At 27.6% G+C, this 21,727-nt stretch overlaps 4 protein-coding genes and 1 long non-coding RNA gene across 7 annotated transcripts in view; 2 read left to right on the top strand and 3 right to left on the bottom strand.

Moving 5' to 3' along the window:
* Positions 1–4,151: 4,151 nt before the first annotated feature.
* LOC122635137 (sorting nexin-24-like) lies at positions 4,152–5,768 on the bottom strand. Of its 2 annotated transcripts, none has more exons than XM_043824973.1 (4): positions 5,649–5,768; positions 5,196–5,374; positions 4,770–4,963; positions 4,152–4,710 (listed from the first exon to the last, which is right to left on the bottom strand). In XM_043824973.1, the coding sequence occupies exons 2-4, from the start codon at positions 5,346–5,348 to the stop codon at positions 4,548–4,550; spliced, it is 510 nt and encodes a 169-aa protein (XP_043680908.1). In that variant the 5' UTR covers positions 5,349–5,374; positions 5,649–5,768; the 3' UTR covers positions 4,152–4,547. The 2 variants fall into 2 exon arrangements, with proteins under 2 accessions (XP_043680908.1, XP_043680909.1); XM_043824974.1 differs by lacking the exon at positions 5,649–5,768 and adding an exon at positions 5,464–5,607.
* A 109-nt stretch (positions 5,769–5,877) lies between these two features.
* Positions 5,878–7,660, bottom strand: LOC122635136 (GDP-fucose protein O-fucosyltransferase 1). Its single transcript, XM_043824972.1, has 6 exons — positions 7,432–7,660; positions 7,223–7,338; positions 7,023–7,146; positions 6,594–6,958; positions 6,274–6,510; positions 5,878–6,192 (listed from the first exon to the last, which is right to left on the bottom strand). Exons 1-6 carry the CDS (start codon positions 7,538–7,540, stop codon positions 5,989–5,991), a joined length of 1,155 nt encoding a protein of 384 aa, XP_043680907.1. The 5' UTR covers positions 7,541–7,660; the 3' UTR covers positions 5,878–5,988.
* A 1,529-nt stretch (positions 7,661–9,189) lies between these two features.
* Positions 9,190–10,163, top strand: LOC122635298. Its single transcript, XR_006328630.1, has 2 exons — positions 9,190–9,579; positions 10,134–10,163. It is a non-coding gene; the product is annotated as an uncharacterized LOC122635298 (long non-coding RNA).
* Positions 10,164–10,914: 751 nt separating this feature from the next.
* Positions 10,915–18,243, bottom strand: LOC122635296 (protein PAT1 homolog 1). Its single transcript, XM_043825344.1, has 9 exons — positions 18,108–18,243; positions 17,308–17,496; positions 16,810–17,230; positions 16,636–16,739; positions 16,052–16,548; positions 15,699–15,912; positions 15,380–15,616; positions 15,027–15,290; positions 10,915–14,936 (listed from the first exon to the last, which is right to left on the bottom strand). The coding sequence occupies exons 1-9, from the start codon at positions 18,144–18,146 to the stop codon at positions 14,679–14,681; spliced, it is 2,223 nt and encodes a 740-aa protein (XP_043681279.1). The 5' UTR covers positions 18,147–18,243; the 3' UTR covers positions 10,915–14,678.
* A 1,167-nt stretch (positions 18,244–19,410) lies between these two features.
* LOC122635297 (armadillo repeat-containing protein 6 homolog) overlaps positions 19,411–21,727 on the top strand; it is a 3,801-nt gene continuing 1,484 nt past the window's right edge. For both annotated transcript variants that reach the window (XM_043825347.1, XM_043825345.1), the window contains exons 1-5: positions 19,411–19,831; positions 20,123–20,454; positions 20,543–20,838; positions 21,041–21,306; positions 21,393–21,727. The exon at positions 21,393–21,727 is cut by the window's right edge. In XM_043825347.1, the coding sequence (XP_043681282.1) occupies positions 19,715–19,831; positions 20,123–20,454; positions 20,543–20,838; positions 21,041–21,306; positions 21,393–21,727 (1,346 nt within the window). In that variant the 5' untranslated portion in view covers positions 19,411–19,714. The remainder of the gene's footprint in view (positions 19,832–20,122; positions 20,455–20,542; positions 20,839–21,040; positions 21,307–21,392) is intronic.

The raw sequence follows: 21,727 nt of genomic DNA, 5'->3' as shown, positions 1-21,727 counted from the left end.
GAAACCAAATTAAAGCCATCATCTCTTCACCAGTCATAAACTGAAAATATAAAATAAAAACAACACTTTTAAACAGCCCATATATATACATACGTATTTATGTGTGTGTATATATAAATTCACATATACAGATACATAAATCAAGTCACATGATCACATTTGTAAGATTTGTAATATCAGCCACTGTGTAACGATCCTTGCTCGATTGCAATCTCATCCCGATCACGAGGAAGACATGTTGTATCGCACCAACCAACAATCTACTCACACATACACATACCGCTCATATACATAAATACAGAGATACGCAATTACACATGCATAGAAACATGTGGATCTATATCTACGCAATGGAACGCGATAGAACGGTGGCAGTCCAGGCGCACATATTTGCCGTGCCAACGCAATGTGTTTTATGTGTACATAGGATGATAGTCCTAATTAATAACTAGATAGCTATTAGAAAGTCAAATCGCGTTAAATTGGTCGAAAATAGGATCGGGTTATGAGGGATAGGGAAGAGGGAGAAGAGGGGGGGAGATAATGGGCGATTCGAAAGCAACAACACGTATAAGTTATCACAAAACATTATCTAGATAAGAAAGACACGTGCGTCATACATACATACATACATACATACATACATACATACATACATACTCAAACACACAGATTTAACGTAAAAAAGTTATTAAAAATAAAAAAGAAAAACTAGGCCCGCGTTTTCGTTGGCGGCTGATATATACATATATATATATGAATATAATATACATCTATACATAAACGGTTTTTTGTAGATAATTATTCTTCTTACATCATCTTCCCGTAGATAATCGAAACGTATTTCCAGAACGATTGTACGTATGTACGTAAACGTTATTATATATTTCCGTGTAAAGATTGACTACCGAGATATACATATATATATAATATATGTATATATATATATATATTTCGAATCGAAGTTGTTCGCAAACAAACACTTCGCACAGGTGGGATTTTACCGGTTAAAAAGAAAAATTAAAAGGGAGAGAGAGAGAGAAAGAGAAAGAGAGAGAGAGATGAGGAAAAAAATTTCGCGCGCACGCAGGACGAATTACCTGAATAATAAAAATTAACCTGAACGCGCGTCATCGTGTGCGATGTATATACATGCATATGTACCTTCCGTTTTCTCTTTTTTTTTCTTTTTTTATTTTAATTTTTTTTTCTGCAACTCTGCGTGCGCGTCTCCGTGTTCTCGAAGTGAAACGCGTGCGTGTCCACTAAGCACATAATATCTAATTACATGAAAAACGTTTATTCGACGAAACGACGAATTACGAAATAAAAAAAAGAGAAAAACAACAAGAATAACAACAATACAACAACAATAATAATAATAACAAAAATACGACAATTTTTATCAATCGATTTAAAACTAATTCCTCCGTGTACTTCTCATTTCTTTTTTGGTTTTCTTTCATATATAATTTTCTCTTTCTCTTTAATTTTCATTTCAATTCTTTTTCCTTTTCTTCTCTTTTTTTTTCCATTAAGCTTCACAACCCGATCAATTATCGACAAAACTCACATGGTTATCGTTCGTACGAAGAAACAAGAAACAAATAAAGTAAATAAACGAATAGATAAATAAATAATAAAAAAAAAAAAATGTCATTCTCTCCATGTAAAACACGCACTGACCAGGAAGAAATTTTTTGTTCATTATTATTTATGGTGCCATTAGCATCGTCTAAATTTAAGCTTACATTGCGAACTTCTGTAATATATATATATATATATATATATATATATATATATATATATATATATATATAAAAGGAAAAATAATGAAATAAAATAAAATAAAACAAACAATATATATGTATATTGTTTATAATATATAATATATATTTATAATATATATATGTATATTATATATATATTATATATATATAATATATATGCGATAAGGAAAGAAATGAGAAAAATAAAAGAAAAACATAAAAGGAAATCTATACTTTTAGACCGCAACGATAAAAAATGCGGATTACGATAAGCAGATCATTATTCCAAAGTCATAAAAATACTCAGAAATAATAATAATAATAATAATAATAATAATAATAATTATAATAATTATAATAATAATTATAATAATAATTATAATAATTATAATAATAATAATAATTACAATAAAGCGAGATAATACTAATATTAATAACGAGAGAAAAAAAAGAGAGAGAGAGAGAAAATAAGGAAAAAAAAAGAAACAACACCGAATTCTTTTATCAGATATGCGTTCTATGCCGCAAAAAAAAAAAGAAATAAACAAAAGAAAAGAAAGGAAAAAGAAAAAATGCGATAAGCCCCATCGATGCTGCCGTACGGATATATAATAATAGTTAAACAATGCCAGTACGTAGTAATTAATAATACATATATATATATAGAGAGAAAGAGAGAGAGAGAGAAAGAGAGAGAACAAACGAGAGAACGAAAGAACGATAGAGCGATAGAACGAGAGAGAGAGAGAGAGAGAGAGAGAAATATGTAGTTTAAGCCGATCTTTTGAATTAAATGTAATACCTAACTTCGAAGGAATATTTTTATTATTATAATAGTTGCAACCAAAAGAGAAAAAGAAAGAGAAAGAGAGAGAAAGAGAAGGAGGGATAGAAAGACAGAGAGAGAGAGAGAGAGAGAGAGATAAAGAGATAAAAAGAAGATTCGTTTTAAAATGGCCGACTCGAAGAGATATATACATACATACATACATAAACAAGATATATATGTAGATACCGGTCTGAACGTTGACTTTGTCGAGTTTGTAAAAATTCGATATGAGGGACCGTTTGTTTCCCCGCATTGCGGAAAAGATATGCGAAACAATTTCGTTTGGTAGCGTCGTTCGTAAATTTTTTATTAAAATACGCTCAACGAACATCCGACACGTTTGAACAAGACTGAGGAGCTTGTATATAGAATATTATACATCCAATGCGCCGTGCATGCACGCGCGCGTGCAATGATGAATTTGATATATAAATTGTGTACGTAAGGACACGAGAAATATATGTATTATTATCGAAGGATTCGGTTCGTTGATGATACGTACGTTATAACGATAACGATAATGATTATGATAATGATAATGATGGTAATGATAACGATGATGATGGTGATGATGATAATGATAATGATGATTATGATAATGACGATACACACGATAAAAGAAAGAGAGAGAAAGAGAGACATGTAAAGAGTATGGAAAAATCCTGTATATATATAATACACGAATCAAGGTACTACCGCGATAAATTACTACCGCTATCACGGCCTTCTATTTCTTACCGAAGTGGTGAAAAAAAAAAAAAAAAAAATCTTTCGTAGTCTCTTTATTATTCGGATTTACGAATGGATGCTCATTTTTATTTTCTTCTTTCTATTTTTTTGTTTGTTTCATTTTTTCTCTCTTTTTTATTTTTTGTTTTGTTTTTCCTTTTTTTTTTTTCTTTTTACTTTCTTTTTTCTCAGTTATGATTTGGTCCCCTTATTTCTGATCTTTCTTACCTTTTTTCTTTCTTTTGAAATTTCCCCTCTTCGTCGAAGTGAGTTAAAATTATAATATTCTGAATCCCAAAGAAAGGTTCTTCTCTTTCGTGGAAAAAAAGAAAAAAGAAAAAAAAAAGAAATCAGTTGACAGAATCCAACGAGAATTAAAATCCAAAATTGCATTCGTCGATGAACGATGTTAATGATTATATTTCGATGAGTATTGACATGAGATGGCATCTGTGGTAATCGATTGTTTTTCTATTGTATGTACTTATCGTTCGATATCTAATGTTCAAATGAGTCATTCATTACGTATAGATTAGATATACATATACACATATTATATATATATTTAAAGTTGCGTGCCGTATCCGAGCGAAGTTAGCGAAATGGCAATGTTTAGGAAAAAAAATTTTTCAGAGGGATTTCGATTAGCCGTGATATTCAATTTCGATGGTAGTAATCGCCATAAATACAAGATATACAGCATAAGATCTGCTTTACAGATTCGCAACATTTACAATCCAGGTATTCATACGATAATTGCATTAAGATAAATGTCACGAATAATGTAAACTTAAACTAATGAAATGAAATAAAAAAGACGATGATTCACGTATTAAAGAAAATATATTTTTTGACATTTTCACAGCCTAACGGTGTCGTACAAATTGTTATTTATAGGTAACGACTTCGTCGACGTTTTCATTATATACACTTTTATTTATAACACTTTTGTGTATATTATTTATATTTGGTTGTCGATATACGTATCTATAAAGTTTCTTTCCTTTCGTATAAACATGCTTCATAGAAGCATAGATATATTTTCAAGCAAGCTAGAGATATTTATAAGCTACATTTTTTTCATATCAAAGTTTACTTCGAAGCATATATATCACAAGACCCTTAACCCATTGAATTTGAGATTCTCATTAGTTCTATCATTTCCTATTGACTTTGTAAAATACAAAACTTCATTTATTCAAGTAAATCGAAGATATATTTTAAGATTTGTACAACCCTAGCAGAACACCGTTTGTTACGATATCCGGAAGACTCGTATTCTTATTAACTTGGACGTAAGGGTCACGATGAAAAGTTAACACAGGATGATGTCCTAAGGAACTTGGATGAATATGTTCCAAATCATTAGTTTGCTTTTGTCCTCTAAAAATAATTCATATTAGAAATAATAATATATATACTTTTCTTATACAAATATTTACCTTTTCTCCGATACACCAGATGGACGACCTTCGATACCTAAAAAATTAAGTACCTGTTGTTTCGCAACTGGTAGTTTCAACATTTTCTGAATATACGCCTCTAATGCTTCGCGTCTTTGTTCGAGTACTTTAGGTTGAGAATTCCTTACTCTTTTTGGTGGAAATGAAGCAATGTTCGTGCTATTCTTCTTCAGCTATAATAAGACATAAATAATTAAATATCTATAGAAATTAAAGTTACAAACGATCTTTACGAAAAAATAAAAAAAGACCATAATATTTAATAAAATCACAAAGGTAAGTAAAAAATTATAAATTAATTATAAAATTATTAAATATATACTTTAAGTTTGTTCCATGATATACATCATAACCACAAAAAGAAGAAAACGTAGCTATACGAAAAAAAAAAAAAGAAAAACATACCGTACGATGTAGCGCGCTAAATTCGCTATATCTTCTCTCGCTGAAATATCGAGTGCCACTGTCTGTCTCGAATAATTCGACACAATAAACATAATATGGTTTGCCATGCGATACCTCGACCAAACGGTATCCATTGATAAATGCTTGATACATTGCATCGCTAATTATTTTCTAATAACCTAAAAATACATTAAAGATACAATTTTTATTAGCTCAGGTAATTCGATAAACTTTCTCTTTTAGCTTTAACGTATAAATGTTCAAGTACATGAACATTCATTATCTTGCTACTCTCTCTCTATATAGTGCTTTTTTTTGGTTAGATAATAAACGCTCGATTCAGAACCACAAACACTTAACGCACACACAATTACGTTTAGGATAATTTTTGGAACGCTGTCGACCAATGAAAAATGCAAACGTTTAAGATTATAGGAATAATTCAAACCTTACCCGACTAGCTGTTTATCTCTTTAGATAAAATATTAGCCGTACGAACGGCAAGCCATATCCAATCTGTGTAAAGTTGCTCAAAACGTAGTAGTGTTACAAGTACGCGCATGCGCATTCATTAGATTTAATGGCGCGCTTTATAAAATTCATATATGACGAAAATAATTACGAAAAGCTAATTAGAATGAAAAATTATTTCGAATTCTTTTTATAAATAAGACGAATGATATAAAAACTGTTATTACATTTTATTAAAAAATGAGTATAAAACAATTAAAAAATTTTTGCTATAGCGTAATCTCAATAAATATTTTATATTCTTCCAGTTATAAATTAATCATTATAATTCTTCGCGAGAAATAGAAGGTGATGATCTTTCTGGCGGAAAGCCCCAAAAATATATTGGATATCCTTTAACATCTCTTTCTCTTGCTACGAAAGCTGAAAAGGAGGATATGCAATTTCCAATAAAGTAGTTTGCTCTTCCTAATATAGCTAAATCTAGATGAGGAGAAACTGGATCTGTTTGTCGAAAAACTTGCACCTATAATCAAAATTTTAAAGCAAATGAGCATAAAATAAACATTGAAAAGTAATAAAACTTTGTTAGATAATATATTTTTACCTGCATACGTGCCAGAGAATTTGTAAGTTCTTCAATCATATAATTATTATCGGAGGCAACAAATATTGATCTAACGTCATTATTATTTCGAATGATACGTTTAATATGCCGTAATATCACATCGAATGATGGTAAACACATTGCAGTCGTTGCTTTACCACGTTCATTACGATATCCTAAACACTGAGGAGCAGCGAATAGATTCGGAGTCATTGAAGTATACTCGCAAGCACGCACCTATATAAAAATACCAACAATTTAATTTAGAATATATCATATTTATGCAATTTTTATAGTATAATATATAAATAATATAATACCCAGTCAATTCCATTACGCAAATGAATTCCTATATATGCTCCTTTAGGTAAAACATTCTTCACAAATGCTTTTGCTTTCTTCTGTATCGTTTCATTCCATTCTAAGCATTTGTGTAACTCTTTATTTTCAAATTGTACAGGAAAGCTAGCGGGTGCACCCGTAAATGCTATTATTGGCCATATTTTAGATGGGTACTTTTGTTTCCATTGAATTGCCATATCGGTATGATACACATCGTAATGTAATGGACCATAAAATTCCGATTTTACAAAGTCTATGTTATAAGTATCCCAAAAAGGACCAAACGGATTGCCTTCTTTGGCATTACAAGATTCACCTTTGCCACGTGGCGAATAACAAAATGCTAAAAAGGAATATAACTTTAAAATATAGTTTTACTCATTGTGCTCTTAACATTGAAAACTTACATACTCTTTCCTTTAGTGGCCATATCGTTGGTGCCAAATTATCCATAAAGTCATGCATCAACATTGCTTTGTGACATTCTTGTACTTTTGAAACATTGAAATAGGTATCAAAAGGAATTTGTATCTGGGTATAAGATAATAAATATTTTTAATTATATTTTTTAGTTAAAAATATATATAACGTATATACAAAAACTTACGGATCTTGTTTCTCCTGTTCTATACTCAACCCATGGTGGTAAAACTAATGTACGATTCAAAGCTTTAGCAAAACCTAGTGCTCCAAGAAAATGATCCGCTTGATTTCCAAATCGGCCTGACATAAAAAAGATGACGTAATTAAAATAAATGATAATAGAAAGAAAAAACTTGAAAGACAAATACTTTATTAAATAAAATAAAATCTTACCCATACAGGGACAATAAAGAATATATCCATTGATATCAATGTCAAAATCTTTGCAATTTACATTGCAAATCATCATTAAAAATATAATAAAATATACAATTCGAACCATTATTGTGAAATTAAAATATCTTTACAATAAAATATAAATTTGAAAAAATAAAAAATTTTATTCAATAATATCAATTGTCACATTAACAATCAACTTGTATCACCGTATACACAAAAACCTGATTGGTTGAAAGAAGTAGAAACAGCGCCAACTAATGGAACGTAAGAATAATAGTCATTTTTTATTGAAAAACGCGCTTATTTTAAAAACCACATTAAAAATTACGTATATTATTGACAAATTCTTTGTTTCATTATATTTATAAACACAAAAAATGCCAGGGATATTTCTAACCTGTAAATTTCATAATATCAAAATATCGTCATAAAATCATCTTCTAAGACAGTACAAATCCTGACATTTTAACGGAACATCTTATTTACTTTGTAGAATAAGTGAATACTTATAATAAATAAATTAAGCAAGTAAATGTGAAAATTAAAGAAACGAAGAAGACATTTATCCTCAAATTTTAATTGTGTAAAACAAAACACATGAAAATAATATTAATTCTCCTAATTTTCTCACGGAACACTTATTGACTTTTCACGTTAATTGACACCATAGTTTGAGAAACACTGATTTAAAAAATTCAGAGAAAATATATAATCTTTTTACAAATTATTTATTATTCAGAGTTTGAAGGACAAAAGAATAAGTTCAAGAACAATGTAAATACAGTATTCGAATAATTTCTATCTTATTTATAAGAAAAGATCATTAATTTAAAAATTTAAAAAATTATGAAACTTTGGATATATATATGTAGAGCATGTACAGACAATTTATTTATACAATATATATATATATACATAATTATCTTTTCACCCTAAATTTCCTCTAAAGGGAGTAAAAGTAATTTTTGAAAATTGGACTATTTTTCGATTTTATCAACTCTCGAATTGTAAGCAATAGAAACAAAGTTTTGTAAAAGATCGTTTGGTAAAAGATCTATTAAGTATTTATACAATTAGAAAGAATAAATGAAAGTACTGATCATTTCTCTTATTTTTTTTCACGCGGTCAGGTCTTAATCGATAATTGTCAAATAGATTATGAAACAGTATATCTTTTTTCTTTCCTTTCTTTTTTCATTTTTTTTGGTGGATTTTTTTTTTTTTTTTTTTTTTTTTTTAAATATAAATACAAATTTTATTATATTAATGAATTGTAGTCCTTACAATCAAAGAATTTTTGAATAGTGTTCTATCGTACGTATGAAAAACAATGTTCTAACATTTATTAGTGTGAACATACGTACATTGAAGCAATAAAATAACTTAGAGAGGATGATCTGTAATCTATGGCTTAAAATAAGTCAAAAATCAAGAATAACAAAATTGTTTCAAAGACATTTTAAGTTAGTCCAATAATATTGCTGTTTTCCTTATTTACCGTTCTCATGTTTGTTTCATTCGATATTTTTTTATATTAAGAGATATATACATTTGAATTGTTATTCCATATTTATCATTTTATTTTCAATAAAATGTGATGTTACTAGAATTGGTGAAACTATATAAATCACATTTCGTAAAATTTTATAGATGAAATATATTTATTTATTTACGAAAAATTTTTTTAAATAATTAAAGAAGAAGAAGATTCTATAATTTTATATATATATATGTGTTTATAAAATAAAAGAATGTTGCATTTTAGAAGAGTAGGAAGAGGAAGTGGCTTTCATTAAAATTTGTTAGATATAGATTTTAAGAAGTTTCGTCTATAAAAAAAATAATTGTTCGTCAGTTGTTTATATAAATAAGTGAGTAATGATGAGTAAATGGAGTATTGTTATGTTAAAGTGACTTATATCTATTTATTTTACATTTATGTACGAATTTTTGTTTTACTTATGAATAATTGATTTATTTAAATTATAGATAAGAAGAAACAGTGAAAAATACAAATTTTTCTTTTAATTTATTTATAACAAGTTTATGGAAGGAATTGAAACTTGTGCCGTTCACTATTTGAACAGTCGAAGATAGACATGTTAATGGAAAGATGATTGATTGGAAGATTTTGAGGAAAAGGTAACGAATATATATATCCAATGTAGAATTTTAGTGTTTTATTATAAAAATCATAAACTATTTATCTATATTACAAAATAATGTATCATAGATTCAACTTGATATAAATGATTTTTGTATATGGAAAAGTTCGTACAAGTTTCCTAATCTTGTGATATCGTTTAATTACAACGTTGATCTACATACATAGATTAATCTACTTAAATTAAAGATTCTTATAAGTAATCTACATTTGTCACTAAAGTATTATGAATTATTTGTTTATTCGTGATATAAAAGTGGAAATATTGGAAAATCGAATAAATTCGAGAATCCGATAAATTGCACTTTTTTACAATAAGATATCACACATCTGTCTCATTGTTCCATATGCAAAAACTATATTATCATATAATTTGTTTGATGTAATAAATTTTTGTTTTAAACATTTTTTTCAAAGTTCATTACTATAAAAAATAATTCATAATATTCACATTATATATATATATTTTTAAATTTATCTAACTATATTTGAATTGCTTATTAAATCTCTACATTATTCTTACCTGTTTTAGTGAGAAAATAAAAGGAAAGTTCAATGATTATATTAAAAATAGAACATTCTAATAAAGGTAAGTTATATCTACTATTTTTCTTTTATTTCTATCTAATATATCTTCTATTTAATGAGAGACAAAAATATGTCATATAAATTAGTTGATATTTGTAAATATTAAAACATTGCTCATTATGCGATATAATACAATAGGATCTAAAAGTTTTTCAATTGTCGATAGATCATCGATAGAACCTAGCTTATATTTTTATTAAAAAGAAAGTATTATATTATTTCATAGTTATTTAAATTATTGTTTAATATTTTATGTAAAAAAAAATTTTTTTTAATTATTAACATTTTTGTTTATAATTTTGTTGTCTTATATACAATTGATAAATGCTTTACTAATTAAAAGAAAAACCTTATGTCCTAAAACTTTTTCTATATCTTACAATTTGCGAATTACAATATCAAATCGTTAAAATTTTCATGGGTCAATTTTATTTGCTTAGAATAACTTTGGGGAGGAAAGAAAGCATGTATAATACATACCTATATGTGTTGTACACAGCCCTAGTTTCATAATTTTCTAAATTTTCATATTAAAGATTATCCTTTACTAATAATTGACTTAAATGAGCGATCTATTATACTTAACAAAAGTCACAAGAAGTAGTAGTCTTATAATATTTACTATCTATATTAATATTATCTATAATTATTATATTAATTACATTTTTATATATCATATTCTTTTCATATCATTATCAACTTAAGAGAATAACAAAATAACATTATAGGATGCAAAACATTTATTTAGGACTTTGATTTCAAATTAGGTCAATTCTGTACATACACAACAGCTACAAGTATCCTCCTATACTGTATAATAAATTTACAGTTTTATCTCTCCCTTTTTTTTTTTTTTTTTTTTTTTCATGTACAAGAGTACCATTGAGTACATAATACATGCATAATATATGTAGTAAACTATATAAGGATCTCTTGAGAGACGTTAAAATAACGATCCTTAATTGTAGGGTTCTATTACAATAATTTTGTTTAAACAGAATAAACATAGTACTTCTATAAAAATATATCTTTAAGTAAAAATCAAACGCAAGTCTCTTTTCCAATTCAACCACATTAGCTAGTTTACAAGAAGACATTATATACCTTTTCTTTTTTCTTTAATTTTCTTTTTTTCCTTTTTTAATCTTTCCATACTTTTTACTTGGACAAAAAGTACTATTTGATTTCTTGCAATGTACTTGCGATCTCGAACGCGTTAAAGGCATGTATTAACAAAAGCATGTAATAATTAATTGGCATTACAAAAGTACATTATCGAGATGATGTATAATTATTATATTTTTCATTTCACATATTAATAAATTTAAACAGACATGTACTGTTATATATGAGCATGTATGAATCTCTAGCTTTATTACTACATCGTTAACAATAATATGTTAGATGTGTAATAGCTGGCAATGAGATTGAAGTAATGAGAAAATTCTTAAAATTAATTATGGCAAGTCAAGTATTAAATAAATATGCATGATTCTACAGAATGAGAAAAGAATTAATAAAAAGATTTTTTATATTAATACATCATTTTGGTAGAATCTTAAAATCGTTTATGAAATTGTTAAATTTACATTCATACAAGCTCGTATTTCAACAGTATATAATTAGCCTCATCGTCCTATTTGTTTTAAACATATGTATAAATAGGTCGATTGAAGGCATCAAAAAATAATTTGGAAACAATATCATTAGTGATTTTATATAACTTAAGTATTGGTTGAACCATCGTAATCTAATGCAAGTCCTAACACAAATATATTTTTATATTACTACAATAATAAAATTTTATTTATTTAAAATCTTTTATGTGACAGCAGACATATTATATTTGCTATGAGCTTTTTCTCAACTCAGAGCAGCCCAGTTACGTGATAAGAAGAATGTAGTGTAACTTTTGGGCTAGTTAGGACTTATATTGGTTTTGATAGTTCAAAACATATTCTTAAATTACTCATAAAACACGTAATGTTTTTTTATATCAAATAGTATCATGTCTTCTACCAAATGAATTTTGTGCATTAAGTATTTAATAATATTATATATTCCTACTTGTTGAATAAAAATTGTCATAGCAATGGTCATAACATAATGCATAACATGAAAACAAGTTTGTAGACTGTGGAAAATGATCGCATATAAATGAATGATCGCTGGTCGTTGACGTGAGATACAGATGTTTCCGAATATATAAGTATTAATTCTTATGTTCATAATGTACACATGAAGATAAGTTCCTAATGCAAAAATGAATGAAAATTCTTGTAATATTTAGGTATGAACTAGATTCATACTTAAATACGAACATATATACATATACATATCTGCTTATATATATATTTGCTTATATATATATATATTAGCTTATATATATATATATGCTTGTATATACATACATATTTCTTTATATATATATATATATATAAGATGCGAAGTTGGAAGTAAGAGCTATTCATTCAGCATCTGTGAAATATTCAAATTTCAAAATTGAAATTTGTTATATACACAGATATAAATTTTGCAAGTATATATTACAGTGAAATTATATTTATCATCTATCTCTATGCTTAAAAAGAGCGATACAGTGCTTTTCTACATTATTAGTTCTCGTTTACATGCTTTCAGGATTCAATCGAATTAACTACCTCTTTACAACTCTGTTATTAAAATTATAAAATAACAAGATTATTTTTTTTTGTAAGTTTTTCAATTATTTTTTTGCAAAATGATGCAATATCATATTATGGGCGCGAAAAGCAAAACTTTTCTGCATCCAATTACAAAATATACGAAGTCATTCACTCATCAGTATTCCTCTATGTACAAACTAGACGTACATAAGGTAAGATTGTATTAATATATACTGCAATAAAAAGTAATCAACTTACATCGTGTACTAAAGGCCATGTCATTATATAGTTTACATTTTAGATTCTTATAGTATTGCAAATTCATTATGATGTAAATTGTAATTTCACTGTATTAAAGTGATTATAGATTTCGTATCTAATAACATTCACTTAAGAAAGAAAACATTCCCTGGCTTTAACATTGACAAGGCTTTAACCATTGTTGCAACTATAGCAGATTCAACATTATCACATGTTTATAATTCTGGAACTCACGGAAGTTGAATTTAGTCTCTTAATATAATAATCATTGTAAAAAGGCTATACTTTTTCTTACATGTATACAAACTTATGCAATGATTGCAATATTCTTATTTTCATAATAATATTCAAAGCATAACACAAAGTAACCAATAGAGATGCTTTTCTTGGAGTTATATTTTTTGCAGTACTTAGATAATTTTATAGTTATCCTTTTTATTCTAAAAGGAGCATAAATTTATGATATATTTTAGCTTCATCAACTGAATTATAATTTGAAACGTATACGTATCTATATATAATGCTTCATGCATTTAATAAGTTAATTTTAAGAAAATACTTTTTATTAACGTGTGATAAGTTTTGCAAAAGCTGAGCATCTAATTCCTATTTTGACTACATACATTGATAACACTGAGTTTTGTGATATTGTTATGATGCTTAATGCCGACAAAAATATATTTTAAACTAAGCCAAAAGGTGGCCTATAATCTTAACAATAAAGATTGGTATTTTCATATTCTTTTAATTGATACAAGTACAATTATCATTGGTTTTAAATTTTGCTAATAGTAATATACATTATAAATTAAATATGAAATTCGTGACTTCATATATGTAAAAAAAATATATAAAATCAATAGTTATTATATCATAATTCAAATTTACAAAACATATTGATATGCAAATATATCGGATTGTAATACAAATAAGTTTGGTTGTATTCACTTATAATTAGAACATGTTCATATATTTGCAACCGAACTTATTTATTTTACAACTTAATAAATTATTAAATGTTATACCAATGATATTAGTACTTATGCTTTCATATTATTTATTATTTGAATAAATCACAAAATGTTTTTTGTTATAAATAATATAGAATGATTACTACAGGAAGATAAGATGTGCAATATGGATCACACTAGATACCAGTTTTACATGTAGCTTTTTGATGGAAAAGAAGAAATTAGTAGCAGAAATAGAAATCATAGAAGTTGAAGTTATATTATTTACTATTCTTATTATAGTTCAGTTGAAATATTACAAAAATTACAACAATACCTTCTCTTGCAATTATTAAACAAAGTTACATGCAGTATAAAGATACAAAATTCAAAATTATTAGATCAAAATCTAAGATAAAGGTTAAATTGTTATATCGCTTAATATTTCCCATATAAAATTATTTTCTATCATGTAAAACTATAGTACCCAGTATTTTTCGAATATACTCATAGGTAATGGATACCTTAATAAGATTACTAACTAGAATAATAAAATATTTTGCAAGTCTATATTACTTTTTGCATTTTGAAAAACAAACTTTTAAAAAATCGTCAAAAACAAGTAATATCACACTATCGTGAAGAGTTGGCATCAGTTAACAAAAGTTCTAATACTCTGTACCTGTCAATTTTTAAACTGGAAATCCGACTTAAATGTTGGTTAAGTGTATTTGCAGCGACTGGTTGACAGGGAGCTACACAAGGTGATGTATCACCAATTAGTTCAACAAGAGTAATTATAAAATTGGACCAATCAGAAGATAAAGTTTCATTTGTAGGATATAACTTCTCTGCTCGTTCAAAAAGTGAGGCTAGTACAGATACACCGAACTAAAAAGTAATCGAAAAATTTAATTTCTGAATTCATTATCGCACAATAATGTTGATTTTAAAAATATAAAAAGTTGATCTTTCACTTACCTTGTTTACGAGAGCAAAAACTAAACTATTATTTTTCACAGGTTGAGCAGCAGATTCGGATAATGCTCTTGTAAGTCGCAGTACTGTATTAAAATCTTGTACAGTGTCAAGCCACCTTCGAAACTCGGCATAAAAATTTGTCAATAAATGTGTGTCTCTACGACCTATAATTGCTAAACTTCTCAATACACAGGTCCATAAATCTTCCAATTGGCTACTGTATTCGATTACATTTAAAAGAGGTAAAAATCTCAATAGCAATGTCTATAATAATAAAATATAATATAGTTTTTAATAACAAACTGAATTTAATATAAACGAGTGATGATATTACAAATTGTTATAACACTTACCTTTCCTTTACGAATACTAAGCATACTAGCTATTTTGTCATCTTGTATTAGCTGAGAAATAGACGTTAACATCATGCAGATTAATTCAGCACCTGTTTTTTTAACAGTGTTTGTCTCTGTTTCACTGTCCTGTTGTTGTTGTTGCTGTTGCTGTTGCTGTTGTTGTTGTTGTTGTTGTTCCGAAAGCACAGCTAAAGGATTATTTAGATCTTCAATTTTCAACAGTATTGTATACATCTGTAAATTAACAAATGTAATAATAACAGATAGTTAATCTCTTGAGAAATATTTTAATTCAAAATAAAACAATAATGCATACCCTTTCAATTTCAAGGAACAATTGTCTTGTCTTTTTGGTATCTTTTTGTTGAGATTGCAAAGTTGAATGTGGATCACTATTGGGAACAACATCCATATCGATTATTTTACGAGGCGCAGTAACACTACTAAATTGCAGCTTCCCTAATGAATTCTCAAATTGTGCTGGGATATATACAACTTTTGATGCAACATGTTGAGGTTGTTCGCGATTCCTATAAATAAAAAAAAAAATAAAATAAAATAAAATACAAAATTAATAATGAGCAATCAGAATAAAAAAATATACTATAATGATTTAAAATATATGTAAACTTATAAATATATAAAATTTCTTACTGTTTTAAATCGTACCTAGAATCTTTTTGAAATCCATTATTATTATTATGTTTTTTATCTTTCTGCTCTTGGTTTGCATTTAATTTATTTTGTCGATCACAAAATACTGTATAATAGTAGTCATCAACATATGGTTGGTTTGTATTTAATTGGAGCAATTGAATATTGATTAACCATTGTTTTTCTCTACTACTCATAAGACCAGCATATTCATCATATTCTCCAGAATTATTTAAACCATTTATTCCTTGAGGATGATTGTGATGTTGATAATGATAATATCTTTGATTATTTCTATCATGATTACGATGAAGATACTGATTATTCTTAAAAAATGGCTGATGATTCCCTTGTTGTTCATTGGAATAAAATAATCTATTCTGGTTTCTTTGATTGCCAGGATGTGGAAAAGAATGTTGTTGATGACCACCTTGATTACTAGAAAATGGAGGCATCATTGGATGATCTTGACGAAGGAACTGTGGTGGTCCTAAATTAGGATGAGGTGGATGCTGTAACATAATATTACCGTTGAAAATATCTTTTTTCTCTAATTTTTTTTAATTTCTTATAAATCGAAAATTTTTAATTCTACATACATGAAAATTGCTAGTAAATGGTCCATGAATTGGCTGTCTTTGTGCTCCTTGTGGTAGCATAACATGCGGTGGTAGAGGATATCGTAATACATTAGCAGGTTGATCTAAAAGAAAATATCGATTCAAAAAAGTTCAAGAGATACAAATGTTTTACTTGTATTTAATAATGCTTACTAGATAATAATCTAGGATGTTGCATGAATTGTGAATGCGGTAATCTTAAATTTGGTGGCATGACCATGGGATGTGGACCAGGTAGACCTAATCCTGGCGGAAATCGAGAAGTAGGTAGGCCATTGATTTGAAGTTTATCATTTAATGACAAAGCTTCAAAAATAAATGACCCTTCTGGCTTTTGTTGTTGTAGTTGAGATGGTTTTGTAAGACCAGGCGGGGGTCTATTAGCAATAAGACCCCGTTCCAGTTCTTCCACTGTACACACATTTTTTAAGGTAGTTGCCAAAGAAGGAGGTGGTCGAGGTTTGGGTAGTGGTATATTAGGACTATCCCATACGCCTGGCTTAGGTACAATTCCTTCTTTTTCATCTAATACTAAATGCGATAAACTATCTTCGATGTTGACACTGATACCATTCTATGAATAAAATTCAAAAATATACTTTTCTATTCGTACTACTTCAGTTTCAATAAATAACTAGTCATAATAATAACCTTCTTATCAGAAGCATTTTTATGCTGCGATCTACTAGACTCTGTAATTTCTGCAAGTTTTTCATGATCTTTCTCCCAATCTCCAATAGTAGCTTCAGAACCGAAAGTTTCATCATTTAATGCATCATACTCCTCCTCACCAAAATCATCCTCCTCCAATGGGCAATCAAGCCCATCTTCTATACCTTCCTAATTTAATGAACATACAACAATTTTTTAATACTTACCTAATGTATGTTAGAAATAAAATATACAAAATAATCCTTACATATCACTATATAAAGTAAATTCTATTGGGTAAGAAATTCATAAAGATATATATATATATATATATGTATGTGTATATATATATATACACATATATACATATATAGAAACAATAAGGGAGTAAGTATATCAATTAAAAATAAAATCTAAAATTATTATCTTTCGAATATTTAATGTTAATGACCTTTTGGACGAATAAAACGGAAGTGAGGTTAAGAGATATATCTTTTTGATCATTTACGAAACGAAATCATGCGAGTTTTTTTTTCCAAATTCATACCGCGTAAAAATGGCCGATGATAAAAAGCTACGTTCCAACATAATAAATTAAAATCGTAAAAACGATTTATTAAATTTATAGACATAATAATAAATGTACTATAGTGATTGAATAAAAAAAATGATACATTTCTACCGCGACGCGCCTATTTATTAAAAAAGATTAAGCACGCACTACCGGTTATATATCGTTCATTTATCACATGCGAATAATATATATTTTTAACGAAATTATTAGAGTTAATTGTACTTACTAAGAGCGTTGTGTCGAAACCGAAAAAAGAGTCTGCCATTTGTTGAAATTAAATGTACAAAATGACATGTTCTGATGAAACGTCAAGTGCACCGAGAGGCATCAGCTGTCATGGCGGATATGTTGTAAACTTAAACGAATATAGTCCAGATGGCGCATTTATTATAGATGTGCATACCAACTAACTCAAACTGATCTTTAAAATAAAAATACTCAGCAGCTGATTGGACAAAATATTTATCGCTCTGAAATGGAAATGGAATTTTTGATTGTCGTAATCGTTCATTTAGTTCACAGTTCAAGTTTAAAAGATCGATAAGTTATATACGATATATGAGATATGGTACTATATAAAGTATATAGTGCATGTTGAATGAAAAATATATAATAAAAAATAAATTATATTTTATAATCGACGACCTCGAAATAAAAAATATTATAAAATAAAAAATAAGAATTATATATATATATATATGTATATAATATTATAATATATTTTATATATGAAAAATCTTGCTAATTGTTTTCACTTATATGGAAATATCCAATCAAATCAATTTTCAAGAATATTTTTACGAAGTGTTAGTTATTTTCAAGAATAGTTTTATGAAATAGGAATTTTGTAACAGGATAACATGAGGTTTAAGAAAGTAACAGAATTTCTTAAAAATATTCTCTATCCAGATAAAAATAACAAGGTTTAATAAAATACAGATTGTATTTACGTTTATATTAAAAATTCACTTTTATGGTTATTATTGATACATCATATAATTTGGTATAGTTATATAGTAACATAAGTATATATATATATACATCTTCTTTATTTAATGAAATTTACGGTTTGAATTTAATATTTTCTTAATACGTAAGGAAATTTATTTAATTTAATATGTTTCTCAAATCAAATTATTATTCACAGAAAAACATATAGTTTTATAAAAGCTTTTTTATCTGATTTTTTTTTAGTCCTGATTCTGATTCATTTCGTCTAATCGTTAACATAGAAAATGTATTATGTCTTATTATTGAATTATAGAATTTTAAATAACAAAAAAAAAGTCTAAAATAAGAAATCATATTCTACCTTTTTCTTGCAAAATGTAATTAATCAATACATTTCCACAGAAACGGATTAACGTAGTTGTACAATCCAGTACTTAAACCTATGGTAACCATAGAAACAAACTCATGAAAACAGTTGCATATCTCAATAACTATTCGTTGTAAAAAAATAAAAAAAATAAAATCAAAATAAAAAAAAATATATATATATCAAACGTTGAAGTTTGAAAATTTATATAAAAATTTTAATCATCCATTATTTATCCCTAGGTTCTTAAGATTATGTGCAAGATGCTGAGTTAGACAAAGACAGAATACGGTGATCTAATGTTTGCCTCTTTGTCTCCTAGAGTTCTACAATTATTTAACAGTGGATACACGTAGTCCATTCTATGTATCGATGGAATATTCTTTGGAATTGACAGCTATCTTCTCTTTGTTATTATATGTACCAAGCTGATAGAAGCACGATTTGTTCTTCTGAGACCTGTATCATTTCCTTATATAGAAATTTAGGGCACGAAGGCTTCAAAATCAATTATCATGGCCCGTGTAATAAGTCAAGAAACTTATAATGAAGCTGTTAATGAAAATATTGAAATATTTTCTATGTCACCCGAGGAAGCTATCGAAGAAACTGTAAAACAATTTAACTCACAGGTATTTAATTTTGTTTATTATTTATCTTGAAACAGATATGATCAAAAACAAAAGGTTTCTTCTTACGTTCTTAACTATTTTTATATTTGTAAGATTATATGTCTATGAAAATCATTTGCTTTTTCATTAAAAAATCTTAATCGATGTCAATTTAAAGCAATGAATTTATAAATATTATTATTACATTATAATTAGAGTATCGTATAGTTTATTTTAATTTTCTTTTTTATTTTATATACGTTATATAATAACAAGCTCTTTCGTAATACATTGTTCTTTTTTCTTTTATAGGGAGTAGATCTAAGCAATATTATTAAAGATTTAATTATAACGCAAGATCATGATTTAATATTGACTTACCTAGATCAGCTTAGATCTGCTCTGACCAAAAAACATTATGAAAAAATTCCTCATGTGCTGGATAAGCTTTCTGTCCAATTAGATAAGGACATTGCACGTAGAGTATATGCTGGAAAACGAGGTTGTTATGGTATTTTACTTAACATTATGAAAGATTGCAAATATGATACTTTGATACTTAAATCTGCGTTAGAAACTATTACCTCGCTAATGACTGGTAATCCAGATTTATTGGATGACAAAGGTGTTTCTATTCAAATGGAGTGTGTAAAATATTTTATCTAATCCATTGTATTAACTTACGTCGATTATGTAATACTTATAACAAAGAGAAATTCTTTTATTTTGTAGAATTTTAGATAAACAGGAGGACAAATTGGTGTTACAATGTTTGTTACGTTGGATAAGGGCATGTTGTATCAAACACGAAGCAAACAGACAAAACATATTTAATGCTGATATTTTTAATAGACTTAAAAAGATATTAACTCGTGATAATGCGACAGCATCGGAAGTACGAGATGCATGCTCCGTAATTAGAGCACTTGTATTAGACGATGATATTAGACATGAATATGGAAAAGCACATGAACACGCGACAGTTATAGCAAGGGGTGCATTGGATGTACTTACTGGTTTATTGTCCAGTAAATATTATATTGCGTTATTATTAATTTTTCATTTTCTTTTTATTCTATATTTATATTTAAGAGTCATTTTCCCTTATGATATTTTTCTTGAATCTGATTTAATGTTAAATAAGTAAATATTTCTATGCGAATTACATGGATATTTAAAAATATTTCTGCATGTCAAAGGTACATGCGTTTCTTCGTTTGTTTCATATAGGATTCAAAAACGAGAAAGCGGTAATGGGTGACCTGATGATCACACTGGCTTCGTTAATCGTAAGAAATGAATTTTGTCAGGACGTGACAGATGCGGGTGGCTTAAAATTTGTTCTAGACATTATCATTAATTATCCTGATTCTGAGAAATTAAATTGGCAAGCTTTGAAATTATTAAAAGCTCTTGCTGGCAATGACAATGTGAAATCGCACATAGTGACTGCAGGAGGTGGACCTTTAATAGTTTCTGTAATCAGCAGATTCAAGGTAAGCATCTTGGACCTTCGATAAAATCTTGTTTAAAAAGAGATATTAATTATTATTAATCATTATCATTGTTATTAAATTTGTAGAAATTTGAAGGTATTGTTATCGCTGGACTTGCATGTATCTCTGCGTTAACATTAAGAAGCCCATCGAACGCAGGAGTGTTTTATGATTGCGGAGCACCAAGAATAATCATCGATTGTATGAAGTCTTATCTTAAGAACTTAAACGTTTTAAAGCAAGCAGCTTGGGCAATAAGAAATATGTCTGTAAGGAACAAATTGGAATGCAAAGAATTTATTGCTTATGGCGTTGAAGAAATATTAAACAATGCTCTAAAGATACATGGAACTAAAGGAGAAAGCGATATAAAGGCTGCTTTAAGAGACTTAGGATTGAAGGTTGAATTGAAAGAGAGATG

The sequence above is a fragment of the Vespula pensylvanica genome, chromosome 17 (genome assembly GCF_014466175.1).
Source record: "Vespula pensylvanica isolate Volc-1 chromosome 17, ASM1446617v1, whole genome shotgun sequence".
Taxonomy (NCBI): Eukaryota; Metazoa; Arthropoda; class Insecta; order Hymenoptera; family Vespidae; genus Vespula; species Vespula pensylvanica.
Note: the sequence above shows the minus strand (reverse complement) of the source record. Positions and strands in the feature narration are given on the sequence as shown.